Raw genomic sequence first — 26,472 nt, forward strand, 5'->3', positions numbered from 1 at the left:
CCTTCGGATATGGCATGCTTATTTTGGTGTCGCTGGGTCCAACAACGACATCAATGTTCAGAATCGGTCGACATTGTTCACCAATACTTTGAAAGGAGAAACTCCTAGGGTGCAATTTAATGTCAATGGGAGACAATATAACTCAAGTTACTATCTCGTTGATGGAGTATATCCAGAATGGGCTATCTTCGTAAAGACAATACCACTTCCTCAAAGTGAAAAGGATAAATTATTTGCAAAGCGTCAAGAAGGAGCGAGGAAGGATGTGGAGAGGGCTTTTGGGGCATTGCAAGCTCGCTTCAATATTGTTCGTCGTCCGGCACGACTGTGGAAACGGAAAGCCATCGAAGATATCATGAAAGCTTGCGTCAGACTTCACAATATGATAGTTGAGGATGAACGAGAAACCTTTCACGTTCCACTCGACTTGAATAATGACGCGGGGTCATCATTTGCTCTACCACCTGAAGTCATCGTTGGTCCACACGTCACGTTCACAGACTACCTATAAAGAAGTTCCGCTATTCAAGACCGCCAAACGCATCTCCAGCTGAAGGATGATCTAGTCAACAATATTTGGCAACGTTTTGGCAGTGAATAATATTTACGATTACTTGAAATACATTTGTATGATGCAATTTGTGTTATTATAGTTACCTATTTGAACTATAAATTTTTTCTATAGCTTACATCAAATCATTAATTATATTTAACAATGCCACAAGCTTTATTTTGTTATGCATGTCCGACATATTTGTGCAGCTGCCAATGCAAATTTCCTTCGTGCAATTCAATTTTACTCACGTACTTAGCGGATGTGTAAAGCTGACACAAAAGAGTCTACAAATATGCTGCTACAACACATCACCATATTTTTAGTCATTTGAGATAAAGCTAGGAGATAACCATTGTATATTATCCTGCTCCCTCCGTTCCTAAATATAAATCTTTTTAGTAATTTCATAAGGGGACTACATACAAAGTAAAATGAATGAATCTACACTCTAAAGTATGACTATATACATTCATATGTAGCCTCTACTAGAACCTCTAAAAAGACTTATATTTAAGAATGGGGGAGTACGTTTTTATTGTCTTATCTTGTCTATGTGGCAGACTTAAGATAAGATATCTTATCGACCATTGTACATGTCCTTAAAAAAAGGAATTTGACAGAGTGTGGGTAGGAGATTTCAGGAGAAGCTGGGAGGGGGACGACTCTTGGCCCTAAGATCTACGTGACACGGTGAAACTGTGCAATTATACGATCAAGAACACGCTTAGAATGCTTGGCCAAACCGATTCGAGAGTACAAACTGAACCAGGAACACGCACTCGATCGAGTCTCACACGATTCACAGCATCAGCCATGCATTCTTAGCCAAAGCACTGCTCCGACGGCAACGGGCCCGGGATCGACCCCTGCTGGAAGAACTGCAGCCCGAACACGGCGGCGATGGCGACGACGGTGAGGTACGCGACGCCCTCGGCGGCGCCGAGGAGGCCGTAGGGCCCTGCCGGGAGGCCCGACCCGGTGCGCACCTTGGTGGTGAGCGACCAGCCGACGATGCCCGCCACCACGAGGTAGCTGACGCCCTCCGCCGCGCCGAGCGAGCCGCCGGGGCCCGGCGGCAGGCCGCAGCCCGTCGCCTTGAGCGTGTAGAGGGACCACGCCACGGTGGCGCACGACGCGAGCCCGGCCGCCCCCGCGGCCAGCTCCACGGTGCTGTTGCCGCCGCCGCTGCTCTCCGCCATGCACGTGACTGGCTGCCGGCGACGGAGGAGGAGGAGGGTGGAGCTGCCGCGGCGGGCGGGGTTGAGAGTTGTTGTCGTGGATGCCGCCGTGGCGGTGGCGGTGGCTGGCATGATGGGCCTCAGGGCTAGCGACGCCATGGCTGCCTTGGTTTCTGGCTGGACGAGGAGAGCTGGTAGAGCTAGACCGGTGGAAGCGATGGGGTTATCCGCTTATCCTCTCGTGGGGAGCTGCTGGTTAAGACCATGAACGTATCGCGTGCATCGGGGCTTCATCCCAACTCTAGTTGAATGATCTTTACTTAAAAAGGTCGCCGCTTTATATATAAAGCAACCATTATCAATAATTTGATACAAACGCGCGCCATCATACATAACATAGGCATTGAGCACAACAACATCACCCGTGTAACACTACAAGAGCAACCGGGGTCCTTCACCGTGAACACGCCACCACGAAGAGATTAAGCCGCATACAACGGACTGCGGGCTTTAAGGCAACACATTGAGAAAGACTGCGACTTCGGAGCGTCGTCACCGTCCGCTTCAAGGATCAGAGTTTTCCTTCGAACAACACGATGGGCAATGAGAGCTGCAACGATGTCTTGAATAAGGAACGAGCTTCCCGCCACCGGTCTGTCCGAAGGTAGAACAAGTTTTCACCCCGACCAACACTCACCGCCATCGAACACCACACCCCAGCTAGGACGCCGCCCTACACGGTCATGGCCACCGGGCAGCACCGAGCTACGGGCTCTGCCCATGAGCACCGTTCTCCCACCACCAGGGCCGCCGCCTTGGCATCCAAGACTCTGACACCAGCCCAATCGAAACCCGCCGCTACACCAAACAAAGAGACGAGCGGAAATTGATTACCTTCTGAGAAATTGCATTGAGGAATGCACATAGCTTCACAATGGGTACTCGAACATTTTTCGGTAGAATCCCCCTTAATGCAACCGAAAGTAACTACAACATAATCACGTGACAGTCATGAGACTTTAGGTTTTAGAATCTTTTCTCTGCCATATTTATTATTTCCTTTATATTCGACGAGAAGTCAGATGTGACCTTCATACTGCTCAGGCATTTAAAAAGGATTTTCTTCTCTTCTTTGATAAGAGCGTAGCTGACAGGACCTTGATACTGCTTTGGTGCATGTCGTCTTTTTTGTTCATACGTTGTTGGTTTTGCCATGCCTCCGGTGTATATTTTGTCTTCCCATACATGCTCAAAAAGCCTAGCAGGTTCACACAAAGATTCATCGTCACGTGCATCACGTCGATTGCAGAGCGGACCTCTAGGCTTTTCAATAAGGTAGCTCCCAAAATATAAATTTCTTCTTTCATATGGGTGCGTGTCCGTTAGCGTCATTCGGAATAAATTGTTCTCGAGGGCGCTTTCCAAAGATTACTTTTAAATCCTTGATCATATCAAATATATCATCACTAATACGGTGGCCAGGCTTTTAAATCCTTTGAAATGCTTGCCTTTCCTTCTTAAGAGATGCCTGATCAGAAGAAACTGACGATGTCCCGGGTACACATTCTTCTTACATTTATCCAAATATATACTTACAGTATCATCTAAACAGTGCATGCATTCATTCTATCCCTTGTTTGTTTGTCCTGAAAGGTTATTAAGAGCAGGCAAATCATTGATGGTTACAAACAACAACACTCGTAGGTCAACTTCCTCCTATTTATGCTCATTCCACACACATATACCTTTTCTATCCCCAACTATAAAATTATTCAACTAATGGTCTTAGGTACCCATCAATGTCGTTGTCGGGTTGCTTAGGGCCTTGGATGAGCAATGTCATCATAATAAACTTTCGCTTCATGCACAACAAAGAAGGAAGGTTATAGATACATAGAGTCACATGCTAGGTGTGTTGGGGAACGTTGCATGGGAAACAAAAATTTTCCAACGCACACGAAGACCTATTATGGTGATGTCCATCTACGAGAAGAGATTAGATCTACGTACCCTTGTAGATCGCTAAGCGGGAAGCGTTAAGAAACGCGGTTGATGTAGTGGTACAGCTTCGTGATTCAAATCACCGTCGTCCCACGATCCGTCCCATGAACGGTTCCGATCTAGCGCTGAGCAGACGACATCTCCGCGTTCAGCACACGTACAGCTCAATGACGATCTCGGCCTTCTTGATCCAGCAAGAAAGATGGAGAAGTAGATGAGTTCTCCGGCAGCGTGACGGCGCTCCGGTGGTGGTGATGATCTACTCCTGCAGGGCTCCGCCCGAGCTCCGCAGAAATCCGATCTAGAGGTAAAACTATGTGGAATAGGCTAGAGTTGCACGTGGCAAAGTTGTGTCTCAAAAAGCCCTAAACCACCAATATATATAGGAGGAGGGGTGGGACTAGCCTTGGGGCATAAGGGCCCCAAGGGTGCGCCGGCCGCAAGGGTGGATGAGGACTCCTCCTCCAATTCGGTTTGGGAAGGAGGAGTCCTCCTCTTCCTTCCCACCTCCTTTCCTTTTTTTTCTTCTTTCCTTTGGTATTTTTGCTTGTGGCGCCATATCCCTCTTGGGCTGACTCCACCAGCCCACTAAGGACTTGGTATGCCACTCTAAGGCCATAGGCTCACTCCCGGGTGGGTGGGCCCCTCCCAGTGAACACCCGGAACCCATTCGTCACTCCCGGTACACTGCCGGTAATGCCCGAAACCTTCCGGTGACCAAATGCAACCATCCTATATATCAATCTTCATTTCCGGATCATTCCGAAAACCCTCGTGACGTCCGTGCTCTCATCCGGGACTCTGAACAATATTTGGTAACCACACATATAACTCAACTATACTAAAACATCATCGAACCTTAAGTGTGCAGACCCTGCGGGTTCGAGAACTATGTAGACATGACCCGAGACACTCCTTGGTCAATATCCAATAGCGGGACCTAGATGCCCATATCGGATCCTACATATTCTCCGAAGGTCTTATCGGTTAAACCTCAGTGTCAAGGATTCATATAATCTCGTATGTCATTCCCTTTGTCCTTGGGTATGTTACTTGCCCGAGATTCGATCGTCGGTATCCGCATACCTATTTCAATCTCGTTACCGGCAAGTCTCTTTACTCATTCTGTAATACAAGATCTCGTGACTTACACTTAGTCACATTGCTTGCAAGGCTTGTGTGTGATGTTGTATTACCGAGTGGGCCTCGAGATACCTCTCCGTCACACAGAGTGACAAATCCCAGTCTTGATCCATACTAACTCAACGGACACCTTCGGAGATACATGTACAGCACCTTTATAGTCACCCAGTTACGTTGCGATGTTTGATACACACAAGGTATTCCTCCGGTGCCAGTGAGTTATATGATCTCATGGTCATAGGAATAAATACTTGACACGCAGAAAACAATAGCAATAAAATGACACGATCAATATGCTACGTTCGTAGTTTGGGTCTAGTCCATCACATGATTCTCCTAATGATGTGACCCATTTATCAAGTGACAACACTTGCATATAGTCAGAAAACCTTGACTATCATTGATCAACTGGCTAGCCAACTAGAGGCTTGCTAGGGACATTGTTTTGTCTATGTATCCACACATGTATCTATGTTTTCATTCAATACAATTATAGCATGGATAATAAATGATTATCTTTTAACATGAAATATAATAATAACTATTTTATCATTGCCTCTAGGGCATATTTCCAACAAGGTGCTATGACTGTAGCTCTGCTCCCCAAAAGGATTAATGTCATTTTACTTAAGGCAAAGCATAAGTTCCTTGTGTCAACTACAAAGTCCTCTCTCAGCTTTTCTCCACTGCGACCCATTAGTGGGTACTCTCAACATCACATCTTTCTTACGGTCTTCTTTGTGCCACCGCAACAACTTCACATCCTCTTTGTTTTGGAACAAACATTTCAATCGTGGTATTATAGGAGCGTTCCACATCACCTTGGCAGGAACCCTCTTCTTGGACGCTCGCCCTCAACATCACCAGGGTCATCACGGTTAATCTTATAGTGTAATGCACCGCATACCGGGCATGCATTCCAATTCTCGTACTCCTCACATTGGTAGAGGCTGTAGTCATTAGGGCATGCATGTATCTTCTGCACCTCTAATCCTAAAGGGCAGAAAATCTGCTTTGCTTCGTATGTACTGGCGGACAATTCGTTATCCTTTGGAAGCATCTTCTTTAATATTTCCAGCAACTTCTTAAATCCCTTGTCTGCCTTCCGTTGCAGCAATTCCAATGTGTTACCCAACTTTTTCTTGTCATCTTTGCAATTTGGGTACAACAAAATTTTGTGATCTTCTAACATGCGCTCCAACTTCAACCTCTCCTTTTTCACTTTCGCAGTTCTCTATGCATCAACAATGGCCCGACCAAAATCATCAGCGGGCTCATTTGATGCCTCTTCTTTAGATTCCCCCACTATATTACCATCGTCTTTAGGGAACCTAGGATAGTTGTCATCATCCTCTTCTTCTTCATTGTCTTCCATTATAACCCCTCTTTCTCCGTGCTTTGTCCAACAGTTATAGCCAGACATGAAAGCGGACTGAAGTATGTGGCCGTGAAGGATTTTTTAGGTAGAGTAATCCTTATTATTTTAACAGACACCACATGGACAACACATAAAACCATTCCTCTTGTTTGCCTCAGCCACACACATAAAATTATGGAGGCCATTAATGAACTCGGGAGAGCGTCGATCATCATATATCCATTGCCGACTCATCTTCATTACACAATATCGAAGTGACCAAATTAATACAAGTTCATCACAATAAAACCGAAGTAGAGTAGTTACCAAATATTATTATTGCAAAAATATATACATAAAGTTCATACATACTTCTCATAAAACAACATACAACTATCTAAAACATTTAGATGCAACAACAAAGGAAATCAAAATCACAACTAAGATAATAATTGATCCAACAACATAATGATATCAAGCCTCTTTATTAATGACATATTTTCTAATCTCTTCAAGTGCATTGCATCCGTCTTGATCTTGTGATCATCAACGACATTGGAAACATACAACTACAATATCATCTTCTCTTCTTCATTTCTTTTCAATTTTTCTTTCAAAACATTATTTTCTTTTTAACTAAATTTAACTTCTCGACAAGAGGGTCGGTTCCAATTTCTGGTTCACGTACCTCCTAGATAAAAATATCTATGTCAACTTGATGGACATAATTATCATAAATACGAAGTGAAACAAAAAGGATAAGAACAAGAGGCTCATGAAGGTGGTGCCGGCGACGGGGTGGCGCAGGCGATCGACGGCGGCGAGGACGGGGACGGTAAGACATTAAGTAAACCACGTCAACACCTATGCAAACTAAGAAGTTAATATGAGCTCATATTGCATATAAATCAAATAAAACTCTCACATAATTACTCCCAAACTAAAATCCACAAATCATTATACTTATAGAGCATGAAACAAGCTAAACTAGCAATGGGAGATGAAAGGACGAAATTGTTAATATTTTAGAACCTTTGGATAGATGGGGTGCCACTAATCTCAACAAATCTTGGCAAAAATGGAGGATCAACTCGTGATTGGGGAAGGAAACCGAGAGGAGAGAAAGCTAGCTTGGACTCGGGTTGGACGAAAGAGCTTTATATAGGAAAGACTTTAGTCTCGGTTGGATATATCAATTGGTACTAAAGGTCTATCTTTAGTCCCGGTTGGTGATACTAGCCAAGACTAAAGGGGCTCATAGGGCCCCAGCCTGCCGCAACCCCGAACCCTTAGTCCCGTCTCGTAGGGGACTAAGGGTGTGTTTGGTTGGAGGGATAGGCTAGGGTGGTTGTGGGTATCCCCAACCAGGTGGCTGGGATAGCCCTTTTTTTGTTTGGTTGGGAGGGTGGGGTTATCCCTTTTTTTGTTTGGTTGGGAGGATGGGATCCCAGCCGCGCTGGCCTCCTGCTGCCGGCCTCCTGCCGCCGGCCGCCCTGGCCGCCTCCCGCGCTAGCCGCCCTGCCGCGCCGTCCGCCTCCCGCGCCGTCCGCCTCCCGCGCCGGCCGCCCTGGCCTCCTCCCGCGTCGGCCGCCCTGCCGCGCCGGCCTGGCCCGGGATCGAGAGGAGTGGCGCGACGCGTGCAGAGTGGTTGCCACCACCCGCCCATTTTTTGCGGTTGACCACGTCCCTTTTTTGGTGAATATTCCCAGCATCTGATTGCCTCTATCCCTCCTCGCCCCAGATCCAAACGCATGGCAACCACAGAAAAAAGTGGTTATCCCTATCCCTGGGAGGATATCCTTGCAACCAAACACACCCTAAAGGTCCCATTTAAACCGGGACTAATTCTGGCCGTGCCCCCGTCCGCTCCTAGCCATTGAAACCGGGACTAATGCCCACATTAGTTCCGGGCCCAAACCCGTCCGGTACTAGAACTCCGGACAAAATGTCATTTTTCTACTAGTGTTACATGCTATAGTAAGAAAAGAAGACACGCACAAAAATGATAGAAGCCAAAGAGGTGTGTAATGGTCGACAAAGATGAGATCTGATTGCCTAAGGTGGTAGAAAAATTAGCTCAACATCCATGCTCATAAACCTCCACTCATGTGTCGAGATATATCTTTCATTCCGTAGCAATGTATGGGTCCTTCCGGTTCAAGATTTAGATTGCACATGGTGTCTTAGTTTCTCGTCTCATTGAGAAGTTCTCAACATCTGGCAATATTTAACTATGCTTGCCCTTTGTTCAGTTTATTCACCACCGCAATGATATTGCCAAAGCTATCAAGTTATGAATCCTTTATTCTTAAATAACTATAACCCACTAGTTGATTTTTCTCAGGGCCGGCCCTGAGGGGGGGGGGGGGCAGAGGGGGCGGCCGCCCCGGGCCCCCGAGTATCAAGGGGCCCCCGATGGACTGGTTTCCTATAGGTGGGTAACAACCCTTGTAACAGATCCGTAAATTTCTCAAAAAAAAAGAAGGAATGGTTGTTACAGATCGATTACTTCTCATCCATTGTAGGATCGTATGGAAAAGATTTATTACTTCCGTGCTTCCCGCACGCGCATGACGAAGTTTTCTCGGCTTCTACTCCTTCTCTTTCCCAACAGGCAACAAATCAGCCATGCCAAGGTCAACGGCACCACGCCTGTGTCGTCTAATTGCAATTTCTTTTGTTGGACACGATAATGGAAGAAGGTATTGCGATTTTTCAGATTCCCATTAACCTCCTATTCAACGCAAATCATCTAGTTTTTATACTATTGTTAGATCTTGCATTCGTCTGTCAAAATCATCCTCTTACATATCTCTTTCCCACACTCCGGTTTCTTGTGTTGATTGGGATTAGAAAAGAGGAAATCGGATGTTTGTTCGTGACTCCTAGGCAGCAGCAAAGTCTTGCAATTTTTATTTTTATAGTCATCCAGGTACCTTGTTCCCTACAATTCTTAGCATTATTATTCTTTTAGCAGTCTTCTTAATTTCTTGTTTTATACGTCTGCGTGCTAATTAGCAAGATTGCCAGTATCCATATGGTAAGGACAAAAGCAAGCATTGTGTTGTATTCGAGAAAAGAAAGGATTGTTTTGTTTATGTCCCTGAAGGAGATATTTTTCAGAACATAAATTAGTACTTCTACAACTCGGAATTCAAAGGAATTAGCTTTAGTTACTGTTGAATAACAATCTAGCAAAAATATATATGATGAGAATATATTGAGTAATCACGATAGTGCTACTGATTCACCAAATAAAACAAAAATATAGGTATCGATTGACAACTTTTACTGTGAATATTTATGACCCTGATTATTTTGATAGTTGAGATGACAATGCAACATAAGATTAGTGTCCTGAGTATTTATTTGCAACCAAAATATAAAACAAATACTCCAAATTTTATATGGTTTTAGGGCCCTTTTATGTTGTCTTGCCCGGGGCCCCTGAAATCTCAGGACCGGTCCTGATTTTTCTCTTCATGCAATAATGCCACATCATCAAGTCATGCATGGAGTCATAAGTTACTTTTTTCATTAATCTCTTCATGCAAAACATACCACCTCATGCATCATTTTTTCCCAAGGAATTAAGTCATGCAAGAAAGTTTTATATTGGTTTTTTGCATTAATTTTAGTCTTCTACCATTTATTCATATATTTCTTAACAAGGTTCACGCTCCAACGCGTGGGCATCGTCTAGTATATTGTATGTGGTGTCATTTTCATGATCAAATCTTCTACAAAACTGTGCATGAGGAGTTTGGGGGTAACTCCTCCGAAACGGTAAACACGGTTCGAAATGGTGATCTCGTCGATTGTTTTGTCACAAAAGGATGTGCATCTCAGCTGAATCTCGATAATAAACACCTTACATTTTCTTCTTCTATTCGGGAACCATTAATTTAATCGGAAACCATTAATTTATTGAGTTACCAAAGAAGTACGACCGGTACTACCTCCGTTCAAGTGTATAGGGCATGCGCGTAGTTCTAGGTTGTCAATTTAATTAGCTAAATATATATTATATGTGATAAAAATTACATATTCAGAAACTACATTCCCACATGAATCTAATGGTATATTATTTATTACATATAATATATATTTAGCTAGTTAAATTGATAACCTAGAACTACGCGCATGCCCTATACACTTGGACGGAGGTAGTACCATGTTTTAAATAAGATTTTTTATTTGTTTATGGACCATTAATTTATCGTCATACCATAGATTGATCTGATTCATTGGGTCATCAAAGAATGACCCTGAAAGTCATACCATAGATTGATCTGATTCATTGGGTCATTAAAGAATGACCCTGAAAATCAGTAAGGGTTGGAAAACCGAGTAAAATCAATGGAGATGGAAGGACGAACGAACAGGCGACGGGGACAAAATTGAACCTGAAACGTAACCTTACTTTCCTCAAACTAGTAAGTATGCACGTGCAACGCACGTCTCGATCAAATCAGTGTGTGAAATTCATGTGGTATTGAATTCTGAATTCGGTTTAAGATTAATTAACTTTCATGTAACAAAGTTATCCTGCTTAAAATGAAGCTTACTATGTACTACCCCCTTCGTTTACAAAAAAGATCAGTACAGAGGGAGTTATGTTTACAACAACACGTGAAAAATAGTGATAATTTCATGTAATAGCAACTATGAAAACCATAGAGTTTCGAATAACAAAAAAGAATGATAAAAAGTGCCTGTATAAAGCAATACACTTCTATATGATCGTGGAACAAAGTAAACATATTTGCAATCTTTAATCTTGACACATAGCGTTGGCCTTGCTTTACAGGTGTTGTGCGGGTCATCTTCCTGATTACGAACATTTGGTTTGAGGACTAAGGCCTTCAACTCTTCACCCCAAACCTTTTGCTTTAGTAAATAATCTGCGAATGAAAAGACTAAATTAGATTGATAAAATCAAACTACATAAAGAAAACACCAGAACAATCAAATGTGTCATCCAAAGATAAGTGCTTACTTAATAAATCAATTTTGATTTCTGTATGACTAAAATCAAATATAATCCAGATGGATCTAAGATATAATACAAAAGAGAACTGGTTTACATAGTAGGTTGAAGATTTTAAGAAAAAAATCTATTTTCATAGCAGGTGTGTTTGCAAACCAAATGATTTGTACTGCGATTAAACTTGCCTTGAACATCCTTGGTTCAGTTCATGCGGCAATGGCACATCCACAACCCTTTATGTCGGATGCTCAACTACACAGGTTTGCAGATCAGTTTTATATCCTTCTTTCCGAGGGTAGCAAATATGCACATGATTCAACATTTTAGTGGATCAAGAGCTTTCCTATGTGAGATTGAGAAAACAAAAGAAAGAATAGATTGAGAGGGAGATAGATGTTAAGGAGCAGACCGGTGTGGGGGAGACAGGAGGGCGTCTCTGGCAGCAGGGAGGTGAACGACGGCAGGGAGGAGACCGATGCTCCGCGTGCACGGCCTAGTTTTCCAGTGACCAACCACCCCACATGCGTCCATGTCCCCAGCGACAACGACTTGACAAAGGATGGAGCGGTTGATCTCCTGTCGGTGTCACACGCAAAACTCAATCGCGGAAAGAATCAGGACGGAAAGTTGTAGTTTAAGGACTCGTTCGGTAATTCACGAGCTTCTTAAAATTTAAGAATCTACGGAGCATCTGTGCAGCCGCTCCTCAAATTTGAACTACAACTTTGTCTGCTCCGGGAGCGGAGCCGAGGGATGGTGAAAGGGCCCTAAATAGTAGAGTAACTTAATAAAACATCCGACCAACCAACACAACACTTCTAGTTTCACTTCGAGAGGCATCATCTTTCATAGCATTTGTAGAGTATGTCCATGCAAGGGCAAAATGATAAGTAAAAAAGCTCAATAACATCATACCTTCTTTGAGCAGGTCTTTGAGATAATTCCAATGATGCCCTCTAAAGTCATGAAGAGGAAAATAGGTTCACCTCTTTCCCAAAGATATCACACTTGTACTCCTTTTCTAGAGTAGCAGCAAGAACAGTGACCCTATTGCAACCGACCATTGAAGAGCAAGGACAGTTGCCCTTGCATCAACATCCTATACATAAAAAAGAGCAAACATACATAAGTGCTTAGTGCATTGCTGCATGTCTTCACACCAAATCGATAGTTGGGAAGTGTTCAAAATACCATACCCAGTAAACAACAAGGCTAGTATTGATGTCAGCACCATTTCTTTTCCCTGAACATACAGTCTCTGAACGGACCGGCCATTCCCTTCGGGCATACAACAATGAAGTTGTTGTTCTTTGGGAAATCAAGGTCATGCAATTGCAAATGTGCAAGAAATCCATGAGATAAACCAAGAATACTGTTTGGTTTCATGTGCGAGAAGATTTTATCATAGTTGTCTGCCTGCAGAAAGTAGATGAAAACTTCAGTTACAAGGATAGAATAAAGTCATGGCGGAACTCGACAAATGTATCATGCAGTGAATGATTCATATATGCTCTAGACAGATTAAACCAACATGATGCAAGGAAACATCATCCTGAAACTGACCTTGATCTAAACAAACACTTGACTAAAGAAAGCCTGAAATCATGCAGAAAGCCAGTGCTTATGATGCGCACCTATGTAAAATCTGAGATCAATTGGTACTATTAATGGTATGGATCAGGGATTTAGGTAATAATACAGTGAGAGACCAGAATAGCTAATCATGTATCATCATCATGTGTGTTCATAGGATCTGTTTTGGAGATTTATAAATACAACCGCAGATCTTTATGTAAGCTATTGATCTAACAGCAAGGACAATAAAATAAAAAGATGCAATGTGGCCGAAAATGGGCTGCGACAAATACAAATCCACCTACATTCTGCTAGATCATCCCTATCTCCATTACCCTACATAAGACAACATAGCACGTATATTAGCTTATACTAATAATTTGTGCCACAAATACTGAATTAAATGCTTCACATAGATCGCTGCAAACATAGTAGATTCAGTATCGTCTAAATAATTACAACATTTATAACCTAGAACTAATTGCGGAATAAAGGTTTACCACTTCTTAGTAATGAGATCACACATGTTTAATCAAAGCAAAGCATCCTCCGTTAGGAACATTGTGAAATAGCACCTCATTCCATCAAAATAATGAGATAATAAGAGAACTGCTTGACATACATAAATAAGCAAAATGGCACCATTTTTTCTTTCTTTATGATATGTTATATAAAATATGAATATATTAACTTCTATAAAGATGGCGGGTATCCATTCGCCGTTGGTTCATATCTCAATCAAACGGGTTCACATTCCTCTTACACTCTTGGCACAACCTTTCCCTCGATGTACCACGTAATATGTGAAAACCTAAAGACTTGAGATAACAAAAACAAGATTGTGGATTGTCATGATGACAAAATCCATGATATGCGAGCCCAGCCAAGTATGAAGAACAGGCACTAGAGTGGACACAACGAAGAAGTAAAGCCATTCTACCATATCACCAAAAAAAGGAAAAACAAAATATAAGCCTCCTCTGTACAACAGGTTGCCGGCATGTGTTCACCAATACTCTGGTGCCAACATTTTTTTCATCCATCACCTATAGATCACCTTCACTGCAGGTCTTACATTTGGATGATGGAACCTTCACTGTAGGTCTTACATTTGGATGATGGAACCATGTACAGATGTGAAATGCTCCACTTTCCAAACCATTCTTACTACCAAATATGGCATAGTCACGTTGCAATAATATATGGCATACGCTATAAGCTTTACTACTGAACCATTAAGTATCGCCAACATATCATAATTAGAGCATAGGATCACTCAACTGAAAACATCTAGCCGATTCGTACCCACACGTGAATCAGGTGAGTGAACATGTAAAGAAAATATGAGAAGAATTGTACCCAAATCATTAGAAGCGTTTGCAGCATTTCCACCATCCGCCTGCATATGCTCCTTACTCCCGTCACCATCCGCCTCCTCTGCTGCAGCATTATCCTCCTCCCTTATTCAACCCCAGCATTGCCACCGTCTTCCTCTTCCACCTCAGCAGTACCAGCAGTCCAGCACCATCACCATTAGCACTAAACAAACCCTCGTCGCCTCCTCCTCACCCGGCGCCGCCAAGGAGCGCCTCATCCACCCGGATCAGCGGGTCCATGATGCCATACACCAGCGCCTCATCGACCCGGGTCAGCGCATCCATGATGCCATACACCTTGGTGTTGAGCTCCGTGGGGAGCCCTACCCTCCTTCTGGCAGTGGCGCCCATGCACCAGTGCCTACCCCCGGTCCTCGCCTCCCAGCGCTGCATTGCCCCGAACTCGGATACGAGCGCCTCATACATCTGCTTGCACTCGGCGACTGCCCTCCCCCTGTGCCTCGAGGGCACCCATCCGGCCTCGAAGAAGGCGATGTTCTCCGCCTCGAATTGTCCGGATCTTGTCAGGGGCATCGGCCATGAGGAAGAAAGGAGGCGGCGGCGAGCCGGGACTACGGGGCGGATGAGATACGAGATTTGGCGACGACGAGCTGGGACTGCAGGGCGGGTGAGATATGGGATTCGGTGGCGGCGCTCGATGGGGAGAGGTTTGGGGGAGGAATTGACGAAGGACGCGGGCGTGGACGACGCTCAGTGTGTGGTTCGCCCGATGTAAAATATCTGGTGGAGCCCGGGGCGTCCTTTGGCGGCAGAGCGTCGTCCGCTCCAGGCAATTACTATGTGCACATCTAACTTGGGATTAGAATAATCTAGATGGTTAGATCTAATTAAGTAGGGTGATCTGATGGTGTTGCATTCTTGTGTATGTTTTATGGGGTGTCCCTAAGAAAGAAAATGTTGGCTTGTTTTTTTTTTTTTTACGGGAACGCGAGCATTCCATTAAGACACATCAATATCGCTGGTCACAAGACTAGTTACAAAGTTCGGGAAAGCCGACAGCCACAAAGATTGATCAGACTGTCGGTTCCTCATACCCAACGCTGCTAAAGAATGAGCAGGCTTATTAGTATAGAATAGTCAGGGAAGTAGTGTAGAGATTTATGGAAACGTTTTCAAAGCATGAACTGGGCCGCACCAGGCCCAAAACAGAAGACGGCCCATCACCATCTTCGCCCAAGCAAACGGGCCCTACGATGAATGATTACGCACGCAGACCAGACGCGCCGCCGTCATCCCTCGCTCGGCCCACTCGCCGACCCCCACTGCCTGCGGCCACATCTCCGGCGAGAGGCACGGAGGTCGCCGGTCCCGGCCATGCGGGTGCTCCCGCTGGCCCTCGCCGCCGCCATCTTCTCCGGCGCCACCGCCATCCTCATCTACATCTCGGGCCTCTCCTCATGTAACGCACTCCACTCTCCCCCTTCCCTCTGCTTTTCTCTTTCTTGCTTCGCGTGGAGATCCCTGAGTCGGGGTTGGGTCCTGGACGCAGATGGCGGCGCGGGGCTCTCGGAGGCGGACCTGGCGGCGCTCGCCGCGCTGCAGGGAGGGTTCAGCAAGTGCGTGGTACGTCGCCCCCCTCCCGCACAGTGCCGATTTCCCGTCAGTCGGGGCTCGGCCGTGTCATCATCTGCGTGCAAATTCGATGCTACAGTGTGTTGTACACGAGACCATTAGCTTGTGAGATGCGAGCCTTGCTAGATTGGCAGGGTAAACTGGTCGATAACTTCCAAGACTTCCTCTGAGGATTGATGTGAATGGATGTGATGCTTGCTGTTTAGTATTAGTAGATGGGGAGGATTCATACTATGAGAGAAATTTTATTTTGTCCAGGATTGGGGTGAGTTCGATGTCTGGAAACGATTCATGTTTTATGTTTCAAGACTGCCGCCCGCTTCATGACCTCTGTTGTAAGATCAGTTGCGTGCTGGTTCGGGCGAGTCTTACTTGTTTAGAATGGTTGCAGGATGCTAATGGTCTAGGACTGCAAGCGTTCGGCGCAGAGGATTACTGTCGTGTTGTAATACAGTACCCGAGTGACACGGATTCAAAGTGGGTAAGTGCGCATTTGCTTTATCATTTCTTTCCTTATGCAGGCATTTCTCCTTTGAGTTATTTAATTTGATTTTGTACCTGGCAACTGTTCTACATAGACAAGGGTGGACCTTGGGCATCTGTTGTTCCTCTCGTAGTTAGACCAGCTTGTCTTATTTTTGTGATTATTGTCTTGGCTCTTATGGCTGGTGTTGCAGAAAGATCCAATAACTGGAGAGTCTGAAGGGCTGGCATTTGAGTTCAATCTCTGCGAAGCTGTGGCCTCATGGGAGCAGGTGTGCATTTTATGTACTGTACTGACTTATCCGTGTGGTTTATATTAATTCACTGAAAATCGGCAAGACATCATTAAGTGATGCGTTGGCACTTGACATAATGTTGTTAGAGCAACACAGTAGCTATTGATGTAGTGACTTAAGTTTTTTTTTTCCTAGGTTCGCAACAGTACCACAATACTCACAAAAGAGTACATTGATGCATTACCAAATGGCTGGGAGGAGTATGCATGGCGCAGGATCAACAAAGGAATCCTTCTGTGGGTAGACACAAGTTTTACAGTTTCACATAGACTTGCATTATGGTTCAATTCTACAGATTGTTGAATATGTTTAGTTTCGGGTTTGCAGGAATAAGTGCAGGAACAGAACTCTTTGCATGGAGAAGCTTTCATTGGTTCTCCCTGACACATCACCATATGTACCTCAGCAATTTGGTAGCTGTGCCGTTGTTGGTAACTCTGGGGACCTTCTGAAAACTAAATTTGGGGATGAGATTGACTCTTATGATGTTGTCATTAGAGAAAATGGTGCACCTGTCCAGGTTTTCTTAAGATGCCTATATTTCCTGCTCTTGTTTCTTAACTTGGACGTGCTCTAACTTCTTCTTTCTGCATTGCAGAACTACACGGAATATGTTGGTGCAAAGAGTACATTTCGCCTTCTTAATAGAGGATCTGCAAAGGCACTGGATAAAGTTGTTGAGTTAGATGGTAAGTCTTCCAGCCACCTATTTCCCTATCAGTAGGATCCTGGAATGAAAAGGCAGGCTAATTCTTATGGTTGCAGAAACAAAAAAGGAGGCATTGATCGTTAAGACAACAATACATGATATCATGAACCAGATGATTCGGGTAATTTAACTACATCATATTTAAAGAACTAGGGTGCTTTGGGTACAATATTCCTTGTTTTCTTACCTGCCTGACAGAACTCTTGTGATGTAGGAACTTCCAATAACCAATCCAGTATACCTCATGCTAGGCACATCATTTGGTTCCTCTGCTAAAGGAACTGGGCTTAAAGCTCTTGAATTTGCTCTCTCCATCTGTGATAGTGTCGACATGTATGGCTTTACGGTAGACCCAGGCTACAAGGAATGGTAGGTGATTTACATGTTATCTGTCATTGTAAGCATGGACTTGTACTTACATTTCATGGTACACTCTTTCAGGACGAGATACTTTTCAGAGTCCAGAAAGGGACACACTCCACTACATGGCAGAGCATATTATCAAATGATGGAATGTCTTGGTGTGAGTGTGTTTCTTCCTATAATCCTAACTGATAAAACCATGTCTACATCCATTGAGCAGTACAAGTATTTTTTTTTCTTTGTTACTGCATTAAGGGATCGTTTACTGATGTAGAAAATCATGTGCAGCTTGTAAAAATCCACTCGCCAATGCGGGGTGATCCTGGTAGGGTGGTGAGATGGCTGCCTACCAAGGACACCATTGAAGCTGCTAGAGTTGCTTCAGAGAAGTTGTTGAAGTGAGTTTTTCGGACATTCCTTTCTGTATTGATTTGCTTTTGCTTTCCTCCAATCTTCTAAATAAGCCACAAGAGCCTTACTTAGGGTATTGACATTGTATTACATGCGATAGGCTTTGATGCTGTAATTTAACTTCGTCTCTCATTATGATGTAAGTTGTATGACTAAAAAAAATCATCCTTGTGAATTGCATTGAAGGAGACCTGGGGCTGGAAGTGACGACCCTCTGAGGAGCTGCACCATGATAAAGAAGCGCAAGAACGGAAAGGTGCCAAACAGATCGGGCCTCCGAGATGCTGCCACAAATCACCTTAGGTACATGAAGGGTGCCACCAGGTATCCCCTGGAACGGAGCGCCGGGGGTGGTTACCTCTGCATGATCAACGACAGATAGCGCTAACAGCTCCGCATATTCCCATTAGAAGACACCATAGAGGTTGGTGAAACACCACAGAATCGCATGGTGCCTGCCTCGAAGAGGAATGGCCATGAATCACTTGCACTGGCACACAGTTTTATGGGGCGTCGATCAGTGTGCATGTAGCGTTGAATATTCGAAGTAGGATCGTTTTGCACACACTTAGGTAGACGATTTGCGGCATGAGTTCTCAAGGGTTTGCGACTTACACCGGGTTTTCGGGTGGTGCTTTGTTTGTTGAACAGAATGAACATATAATTTGGCCCTTGCAACTAGAAGACCTTTTTTTTCTTGGCCTCCACTGTCATATAAATAGCACTGGATCAGAACTGCATTCTGTTTCCTTTCTACATCAGCACGGGCAGCTCCATGGAGCCTTGTCTAAGAAAACAGAGATGGCTTGCCTAGTCATTTTTGGGGTCCAAGATGAGTGACATTATCTTCAGAGATGAACTGCATGGCAAAACTGGCTACAGTACACGCTCCACCTGGCCATCATCCATTTGCTGAAAACACGCCACACGACCTGGCGGCAATGTTATGAAAAAAAACGCGCCCTTTCTATTTACCGGTAATGGCGAAATATGATGCCGGAAAACACATTACGGGTTATCGGGGTAAAATCTCTGTTTTGCCTTTGGGACTTCAGTGGTATATAAGATGACGCACCTAATTCCGCCGTCAGCTGGCGTCTACCAACGTGTTATGCAGATGGAAAAGTAGTGCGGGAATCACCAGCCATTTATGCAGTAGAAAATAGCACCAGGCTAATGCAGACACAATTCAGTTCAACTTGCAGGAGCTTCTTCCCAAACTCTCAGGTCACACTACTGATGGGATTCAACATTCACTACTCAGAACTCAGCATAGACACAATCACGTGTAGGCTCATTTTCCGTAGAACGGATACTTCAGTAGATGATTTGCAGCATGAGTTCAGAAGGGTTTGTAATAACATATACTTCGGTAGATGGTGCTTGCCTGTGTAAAAGAATGAACAGATAATTTGCCGCATGTAACTAGAATATATATATATATATATATATATATATATGGCTTGTCTGTGTTACACTGGAATTATTACATCCAAAAGGAAGAAGCTTGTAAAACTGGTTGGAAGTATTTACATCCAAAAGGAAGTTCCAAAATGAAATCTGATTCCTCTCACGCGCCGCTGCACACAGCTAAACAGCAATGTATCAAAAAACTGCATTCGGTTTTCTTTCCACATCAACACAAACAGCCTCACAAAGGGCTTGTCTAGTCAGTTTAAGATCCGGGAGTTAATCATTCTCCTATACAGTGATTTGATATTTCGTTCAGAAGATGAATTAATACGTACCATGGCAAAACTGACTACAGGGCATGGTCCAGCCGGCCATCACCCATTCGCCGAAACACGCCACGCGATCGAGCCGTGACGCGGCGCCATGAAACCCTAGCCATTCGATTTCCCATGAAAATAGCGAAATGCCATGCTCGGCTACCTTACGAATTATCCGGGCCAAAATGCCGGTTTTGCCCTCCGAGGTCCATCCAGTACCCCCTATAAGAAGAACCCAACACTGACTAGCAGAGTCACCAACAGAAGCACCCTTCCCTCCTTCTCCCATTGATCCTGAAGAAGCATCGTTGGTTGGTCCAGGAGAAAGAGATGGAGGTGAAGAGGAGAGCGGCAGCCATTGCCGGCCTGTGCATCATGCTCCTCCTCGTGCTGCCGTCGGGGCAGCGGCAGCAGGTGGCCGCCATGTCCGAGTTCTGCAAGTGCTTCGACGGCTGCTACCCCGGGTGCAGGAGCCCCGGCGTGCCGCGCTGGCTCTGCGTCCCGTTCTGCGCCAACAAGTGCAGCCCCAGCAGCAACCAGGCCGGCGACGGTGTCGGCTCTGCCGCCGCGACGTGCAGGATGGCCTGCAAGATACACATCTGCGACTCGTCAGAGGAGCCAGCCGGTGAGACAGCAAACCACCTTGATCACATTCTTGTTGTTGTTGTTGTTGATGAGTTGAATCTGTTCTGATGATTTCTGTTGTTGCATTGCTATTTTGCAGACGCAGCTGACGCCGACGTCTGCGTGCAGAACTGCAACAAGATGAAGATATGGAGCCACGAGGCCCGTAATTAGCTTCCAATGCAATTGCAAGCTGCTCTAGAGGAGAAAAAGATTTGAAGAGCTAGCTTGTTGTCAATCATGGGATGATGTTGAACTGCTGTGATTGTGGCAGCAACCAATAAAATGAGTTTATGCGTCCTTCATGTCATCTATACTATTATACGTAGAGAAAAATCAATAATAATTAATGTTAATCGTCCTTTGTTTTGGCCAACACCTGATTCGATCATGACACCCGAAGAAGTGAAAACAAACATTCTCAAGCTAACTCATAGACGACCTAAAGTTCAAAGATAATGTTACCCAAGCCATGGCAACCAAAGTTACATTGCTACTGAAACTTAAAAAGCAAAGGTGGTAATTGATGTACGGAGGCAAATCAAGGTTAATATTGTTTTACCTATCCCTGTCCTGATAAGAAGAACTAAACCATTTCTTCAGAAGCAACAGCAAGAGTGACGGTTTGATTTTTTTTTTTCTCCGGCAGGAACAAGCGAGCCATTTTATTTCTCATAACAGATGGCAAAGAAGCACGAACTTCTTCCCAACTCCCAGGCCAGGAACTAAGCTTCTACATGCTGATACAGCATGGGCACACACTAAAGTGCTAGCAAGATCAATGGACGGATGAATTTAGCTAAAAAATGATTAATTCCTACAAGTGCACTCCATAGCTGACCGTCCATGCTACATAGAGGATTCATCTCCACGACGAGCATAAAAATGGAGGAAACTACACCCTACAACTCTCTGCATCTCAGCCACTGGAATGTAAATTTAGATACCTGCAGAGCAAGCAATACCACCGCTCAAACACATACCCAATAGCGGCCCATCTCAGCCGCACTTTATCAACCCTGTTCAGTATCTGAGCCCTTTCCACTGAGAGCCCATGGTTTGCCTTTAGAAATTGATCGGACGAGAAAAATGAAACAAAAACACTATTTCTCATTAAATAAAACAAATAAGAACAAATTTTATTTGCTGGGAAAGAGACACGGCAACTTTGAAAATTGAAAGAAGTGGTAAACAAGCATTTTGTAAAGTGGGATGAAGTGCAAGTGCTCTTTTTTTGTTCATATGTAATGTGCTGAAAAGTATATGTATCTAGGCAAACAATAGATTTGCGCATGCAGGAAGGATTCAACATCAAGGATGTGTACCTGGTGGCAAGAGGTTCGCACAGACTGCTTGAAACAGGAGCTAGCCAAGCACTTGCACTACATAAACCTGCATCAGTATTCAGTAATCAATGAAACAGAGCATTTATCTACCGTCCATCAGCAGCTGGGACTCCCAAATTCAGTGGAAATGGGAAATGTGGAATGCAGTCATATATTTTATTTTATCGAAAACTCCCTATTAAGTGTGTGTTAATCATTCATTAGCAAGCCAATCATAATACTATACCATAAGCATGGCAGCTATTAACAAAGGAAGCAAAAATCAGAAAACACTAACAATGATCACACACTGAGCTCTGTAAGGCTGCCCTTGTAAGACGTAATGTTTTGGGAAGTGCTCGACACCCTAAACGGGGTGTGGCTATCTCATTATATAAGGGTACCCAAGGGGTACAATACAATATACAGTATATGCATAGAGGGCTACGTATATACAGTCTAACACCCTCCCTCAATCTTAACTGTGGCCTGAAGTACAAAGCAAGTTAAGATTGCGCCTACAGCCTACAAACTGTGGTTGTGGAAGAGGCTTCGTGAAGATGTCAGCAAGTTGATCCTTTGATGAGATGAACTTGATGGAGAGTAGCTTCTGTGCAACACGTTCCCGAACAAAGTGGTAGTCCACTTCAATGTGTTTAGTCCTGGCATGAAACACTGGGTTGGATGAAAGATAGGTAGCACCAATGTTGTCACACCACAGAACTGGAGGGTGAGCTTGAGTAACATGCAACTCTCTCAATAGAGACTGTACCCATATAATCTCAGCAGTCGCATCAACAACAGCTTTGTACTCAGCCTCAGTACTACTGCGAGACACTGTTGCTTGCTTACGAGCATTCCAGGCGATCAAGTTAGAACCCAGAAATACTGCATATCCCCCCGTGGATCGCCTGTCGTCAGGACTACCAGCCCAGTCCGCATCAGAGAAAGCAGACAACTCCAACGAAGGTGCCGATTGTAGTAGCAAGCCATAGGAAGCAATAAGGCTGACATAGCGCAAGATGCGTTTCACTGCTGACCAGTGAGATGTCGTAGGTGCATGTAGAAACTGACACACCCGGTTGACTGCATAGGAAATATCCGGTCGAGTAATGGTGAGGTATTGTAGACCATCAACAAGGCTACGATAGAGTCTTGCAGGCATAAAAAAATTCAAAATTTCATTATAGCAGGCTCATTTTGAGTCTAGTTGAGTTAAAGTGCTTTGAGTCTTGCACTATATTTAATTCATAGAGATTAGAGAAAAAAAATTAGTGGCTATTCATGTATCTTTTTCTACATCCATCATGCAAGTTCAATGAAAAAGAGGATGTTACATTTATTGCCACGAAAATTGAATATGTGAGAAATATTTCATTGACTAGTTAAAACTAGTGTCATCCACTCACAATTCACCTTTGTTGATGAGATTTTAGATTTGAGCCCTATAAACTGGAAAGGAGAAAGTACGTAACTATGAAGTTTTTTTCTTCTATACAAACAAAATGACGCTACCACCATTTATTTTGACGTGGTAGATAGGTGGGCTAGGGACTAGTAGTCCGTTCCCATTGTAATAGGGGTGGATTGTAGGTGGTGTGCAATGAGTTTGTAATTCATATCACCGCCAGGTGGACTGGGTTCTTCACCCTCTCTTCTTCTATAACATATGATACGGACGATGTGCGTATTCGACAAAAAAATAAGATAAGAGTTTGCATTTCCTCAACTATCGACTAAATATAAGGAAACTCTAACTAGTTCAAAGTTGGTCCCTTGAGTGTCAAAACGGTCTACATTAGGCCTATAGCTCCACACAATTGCTTTTATGGCAACAGGAGGCGGTTTCGAGTGCAGCCAAATTGAGAACAAAAATAACAATAAAATCCACGAATGAATATCTAAAAGTTAAGTAGTCACCTACCTAGTAAAATTACTCATGATTCCAAGAATGTAAAATTAACGACAGTTAAATACTCTGGAAAAGATTGGAGTTTGGGAATAAAATTCAAGAAAACCATGAATCACGATAAATGTATTCAAGAAAACCATGGACACTCATCATTTCACCTTAAATTTTTTAGAAAAGGAGGCATCGCCCCGGCATCATTTCACCTTAATATTAGTTACTTTTCTATTTCCCCTGAAATTTGCTCATTATATGTTTCTTTGTGTTTTGTAATCTTCCAATTTATTAAATTTTCCATATTTTTATTCTATTTTTTCACACACACAAATCTGTTTTCCCACTTTTTTTATTTCGTTGGATTTTTAAAACTAAAATAAGCTTCAGACATTTTGTTTTCGTATATGTCCTTTTGATTTACCTCACTTATTGGGTGATTTTTTACATAGGGAATAAGCTTAAATCTTGATGTTCTAAGAAGTGAGAGTCTAACTCATTTTATTTTCCCAGGGAGAGCCTAGCTCACTTAGTTGCGGAAGAGGGTATATAATTCCACATTCTAAGCTCAAGTCCTCCTAGGTATGAGTCAGAATGCACAATTATATTTCGGGGACTCCTTTGATATTTTGAAAAAACAATCAATATGGTTTTGGCACTATCGAGAGACCAAAAGTTCCCCTTATTGAAACTAATTTAAACTTCAGCAATAATTGAGAGACAAAAACATATTTTTCTCCTTCCATTTACCCATACATATGGACAACCAGCATTACATTGTCGTCTAATGTTCTAGAACGTCCTATAAGGAGAATGGGTAAGCTGTTTTTCTAGCAAGTTGTGTTGCCTTTAGCATGATCGAGTACGCGTGTCGAGTTTAGAGGCAAAGCTTACTCTAAATTAACCAACAAGCAGGATTAATCAGATAAACAAACTATGCATGATCATGACAGGCCTGGTTAGTACGTAGTGGATCAGTGAGTATACTAGTAGTGTTACTTGGCAACTTGTGCTTAGGACCACCACTAACAGAGCCAAAAGGAATCTCATCACTACTTCTCTGTACTTTTAATTAAGGGATCGATGCTACTAACTGAGACTTGCATGTTCATGTAGCATCCCTCGAGCTCAATCCCCCATTCCATCAGAAGATATACTAGCTTATGTGTCCTTTGTCCTTCGCTTTGTAGGCGCCCTCTCGGAGTTCCTATTATTAAACTCTATATAGATGATAATTTTAGTAGTATTTAGTTTGTGTTGACACTATTATAATTTTTCTTTGTACATGGTCAAACTAAAATGTTTAACTGGGAAAAAAATTCTACAATGACCTGCATTTTGGATCAGAAGCAATATATTACAATTATCAGAGAGGAAATCGATACAGAGACCGGGGGTTATCCTCCTTTTTGAAAAAAAAAACACTGAGAGGAAATCGGCTTGGTCATGTCTCTATAGTAAGTATTTCGATGGTTACACTCACCGCCTCTCGATCTCGAGGCTTCCCACAACTTGCAAGATCGAGGGTTGTTACAACAGAGTGGAGGATGATCAACTCGTGGATGCAACTGTAGCTACTTTCAAGTTGATGGACAATAATGTTGTAATATGTATGTAGTTTGATAATGGTTGTAATGCCTGGGCGGCCGATGTTGTGGTATCTTGAGAAGGAGCGCCCGTAGTCATTGCCTTGAGAATATAGTCATATCGATGAATCTCGTTAACAAATATCATGCCTCGGTGTGTCATCTATAATCTTAAATTAGCGTTTTATTCTAACACAAACACTAGTGTTAAACATATATACTCGATCTCACCAACACCACACCCATTAAACCTTCCATCTATAATTAGTACACTATTTCAATCTCTCAACTTACAGAATTAAGACAATGCAATCTAGCATTACCAGTTTACCACAGTATAATCAGATTCTGGTGCGTGATGTCGTGATAATATATTGCTATATGGTGTGTTGTAACACAATTTTAGTTGATGAGCAAATAGTCGTGATAATATATGCATCCATTTGATTCAGAGGCTGGGGGTTTAATCTCCCATCTAGAAAGAAAGAAAAACGAGTTGACGATTGTATACCAGAAATTTATCTAGTTAATTAATAGGATCGGTGATCATCTCCATTTCGTATACAAATCAGCTTATGTAAAGTATTCAGAATCATGGCGTTGAAAAGTACTTGTTATATTTAAATAAACCAGTTGGTAGGGGCTGGTAATGTATGTCAATCCACATTTGATGGTAGGTGACTTATTTTCAAATGTATACACTTAGTGGCAGCAACAAAAATACCATGATCTAAAAAATGGCACCAATAGTGGTCCATGAAACCATATATACAAATTAAGCTATTGCACCATTAGTGTTCCACGAGACGTGGCTTAAATACACATGCTTAAAATCCATATCATAAAGTGAGACATCCAAGACTTTTACAATAGTAACATGTTATGACACACAACACGAAAAATGCATGTGTACTACACCACGAACCGGGGCATTTTCTAGCCACAAACCTATCACTATATGTGAGCATCATCTTTGATAGTGGAGTTAATAAAATGGAAGAAAAAAAAATCACCTTCGTGAAGCCGGCTCAGAAGCACGCGTCTCCGGGTTCCTACCAAACCCTTGAGAATGCCATAGCGCCTACATACTTGTTATGTAGAAGAACCTAGCGCACATATACACACCCTTCTCGCTCGGTAAGTTGACCATTGTACATCGTAGACACGGCTCGATGATCATTTCTATTTTTATATCCATGAATCAACGTGGGTGTATTTAAAATCACGGTGTTGAAAAGTATGCACTACGTACCTTTAACATAAATAAACTGGT

The 26,472-nt window shown here is 43.3% G+C and overlaps 3 protein-coding genes across 3 annotated transcripts; 2 read left to right on the plus strand and 1 right to left on the minus strand.

Annotated features, from left to right (window-relative positions):
• Nucleotides 1-1,260: 1,260 nt before the first annotated feature.
• On the minus strand, nt 1,261-2,028 carry LOC123402513. The gene has a single exon (XM_045096433.1). The coding sequence runs from the start codon at nt 1,891-1,893 to the stop codon at nt 1,378-1,380; it is 516 nt and encodes a 171-aa protein (XP_044952368.1). The 5' UTR covers nt 1,894-2,028; the 3' UTR covers nt 1,261-1,377.
• A 13,400-nt stretch (nt 2,029-15,428) lies between these two features.
• LOC123401148 (sialyltransferase-like protein 4) lies at nt 15,429-18,726 on the plus strand. The gene is made up of 12 exons (XM_045094880.1): nt 15,429-15,596; nt 15,687-15,760; nt 16,161-16,250; nt 16,447-16,524; nt 16,684-16,784; nt 16,876-17,068; nt 17,147-17,237; nt 17,314-17,378; nt 17,472-17,626; nt 17,699-17,780; nt 17,909-18,018; nt 18,218-18,726. The coding sequence occupies exons 1-12, from the start codon at nt 15,512-15,514 to the stop codon at nt 18,411-18,413; spliced, it is 1,320 nt and encodes a 439-aa protein (XP_044950815.1). The 5' UTR covers nt 15,429-15,511; the 3' UTR covers nt 18,414-18,726.
• A 1,282-nt stretch (nt 18,727-20,008) lies between these two features.
• On the plus strand, nt 20,009-20,565 carry LOC123403883. The gene is made up of 2 exons (XM_045097795.1): nt 20,009-20,389; nt 20,483-20,565. Exons 1-2 carry the CDS (start codon nt 20,092-20,094, stop codon nt 20,557-20,559), a joined length of 375 nt encoding a protein of 124 aa, XP_044953730.1. The 5' UTR covers nt 20,009-20,091; the 3' UTR covers nt 20,560-20,565.
• Nucleotides 20,566-26,472: the final 5,907 nt, after the last annotated feature.

Source organism: Hordeum vulgare, chromosome 6H (genome assembly GCF_904849725.1).
Source record: "Hordeum vulgare subsp. vulgare chromosome 6H, MorexV3_pseudomolecules_assembly, whole genome shotgun sequence".
Lineage (NCBI taxonomy): Eukaryota > Viridiplantae > Streptophyta > Magnoliopsida > Poales > Poaceae > Hordeum > Hordeum vulgare.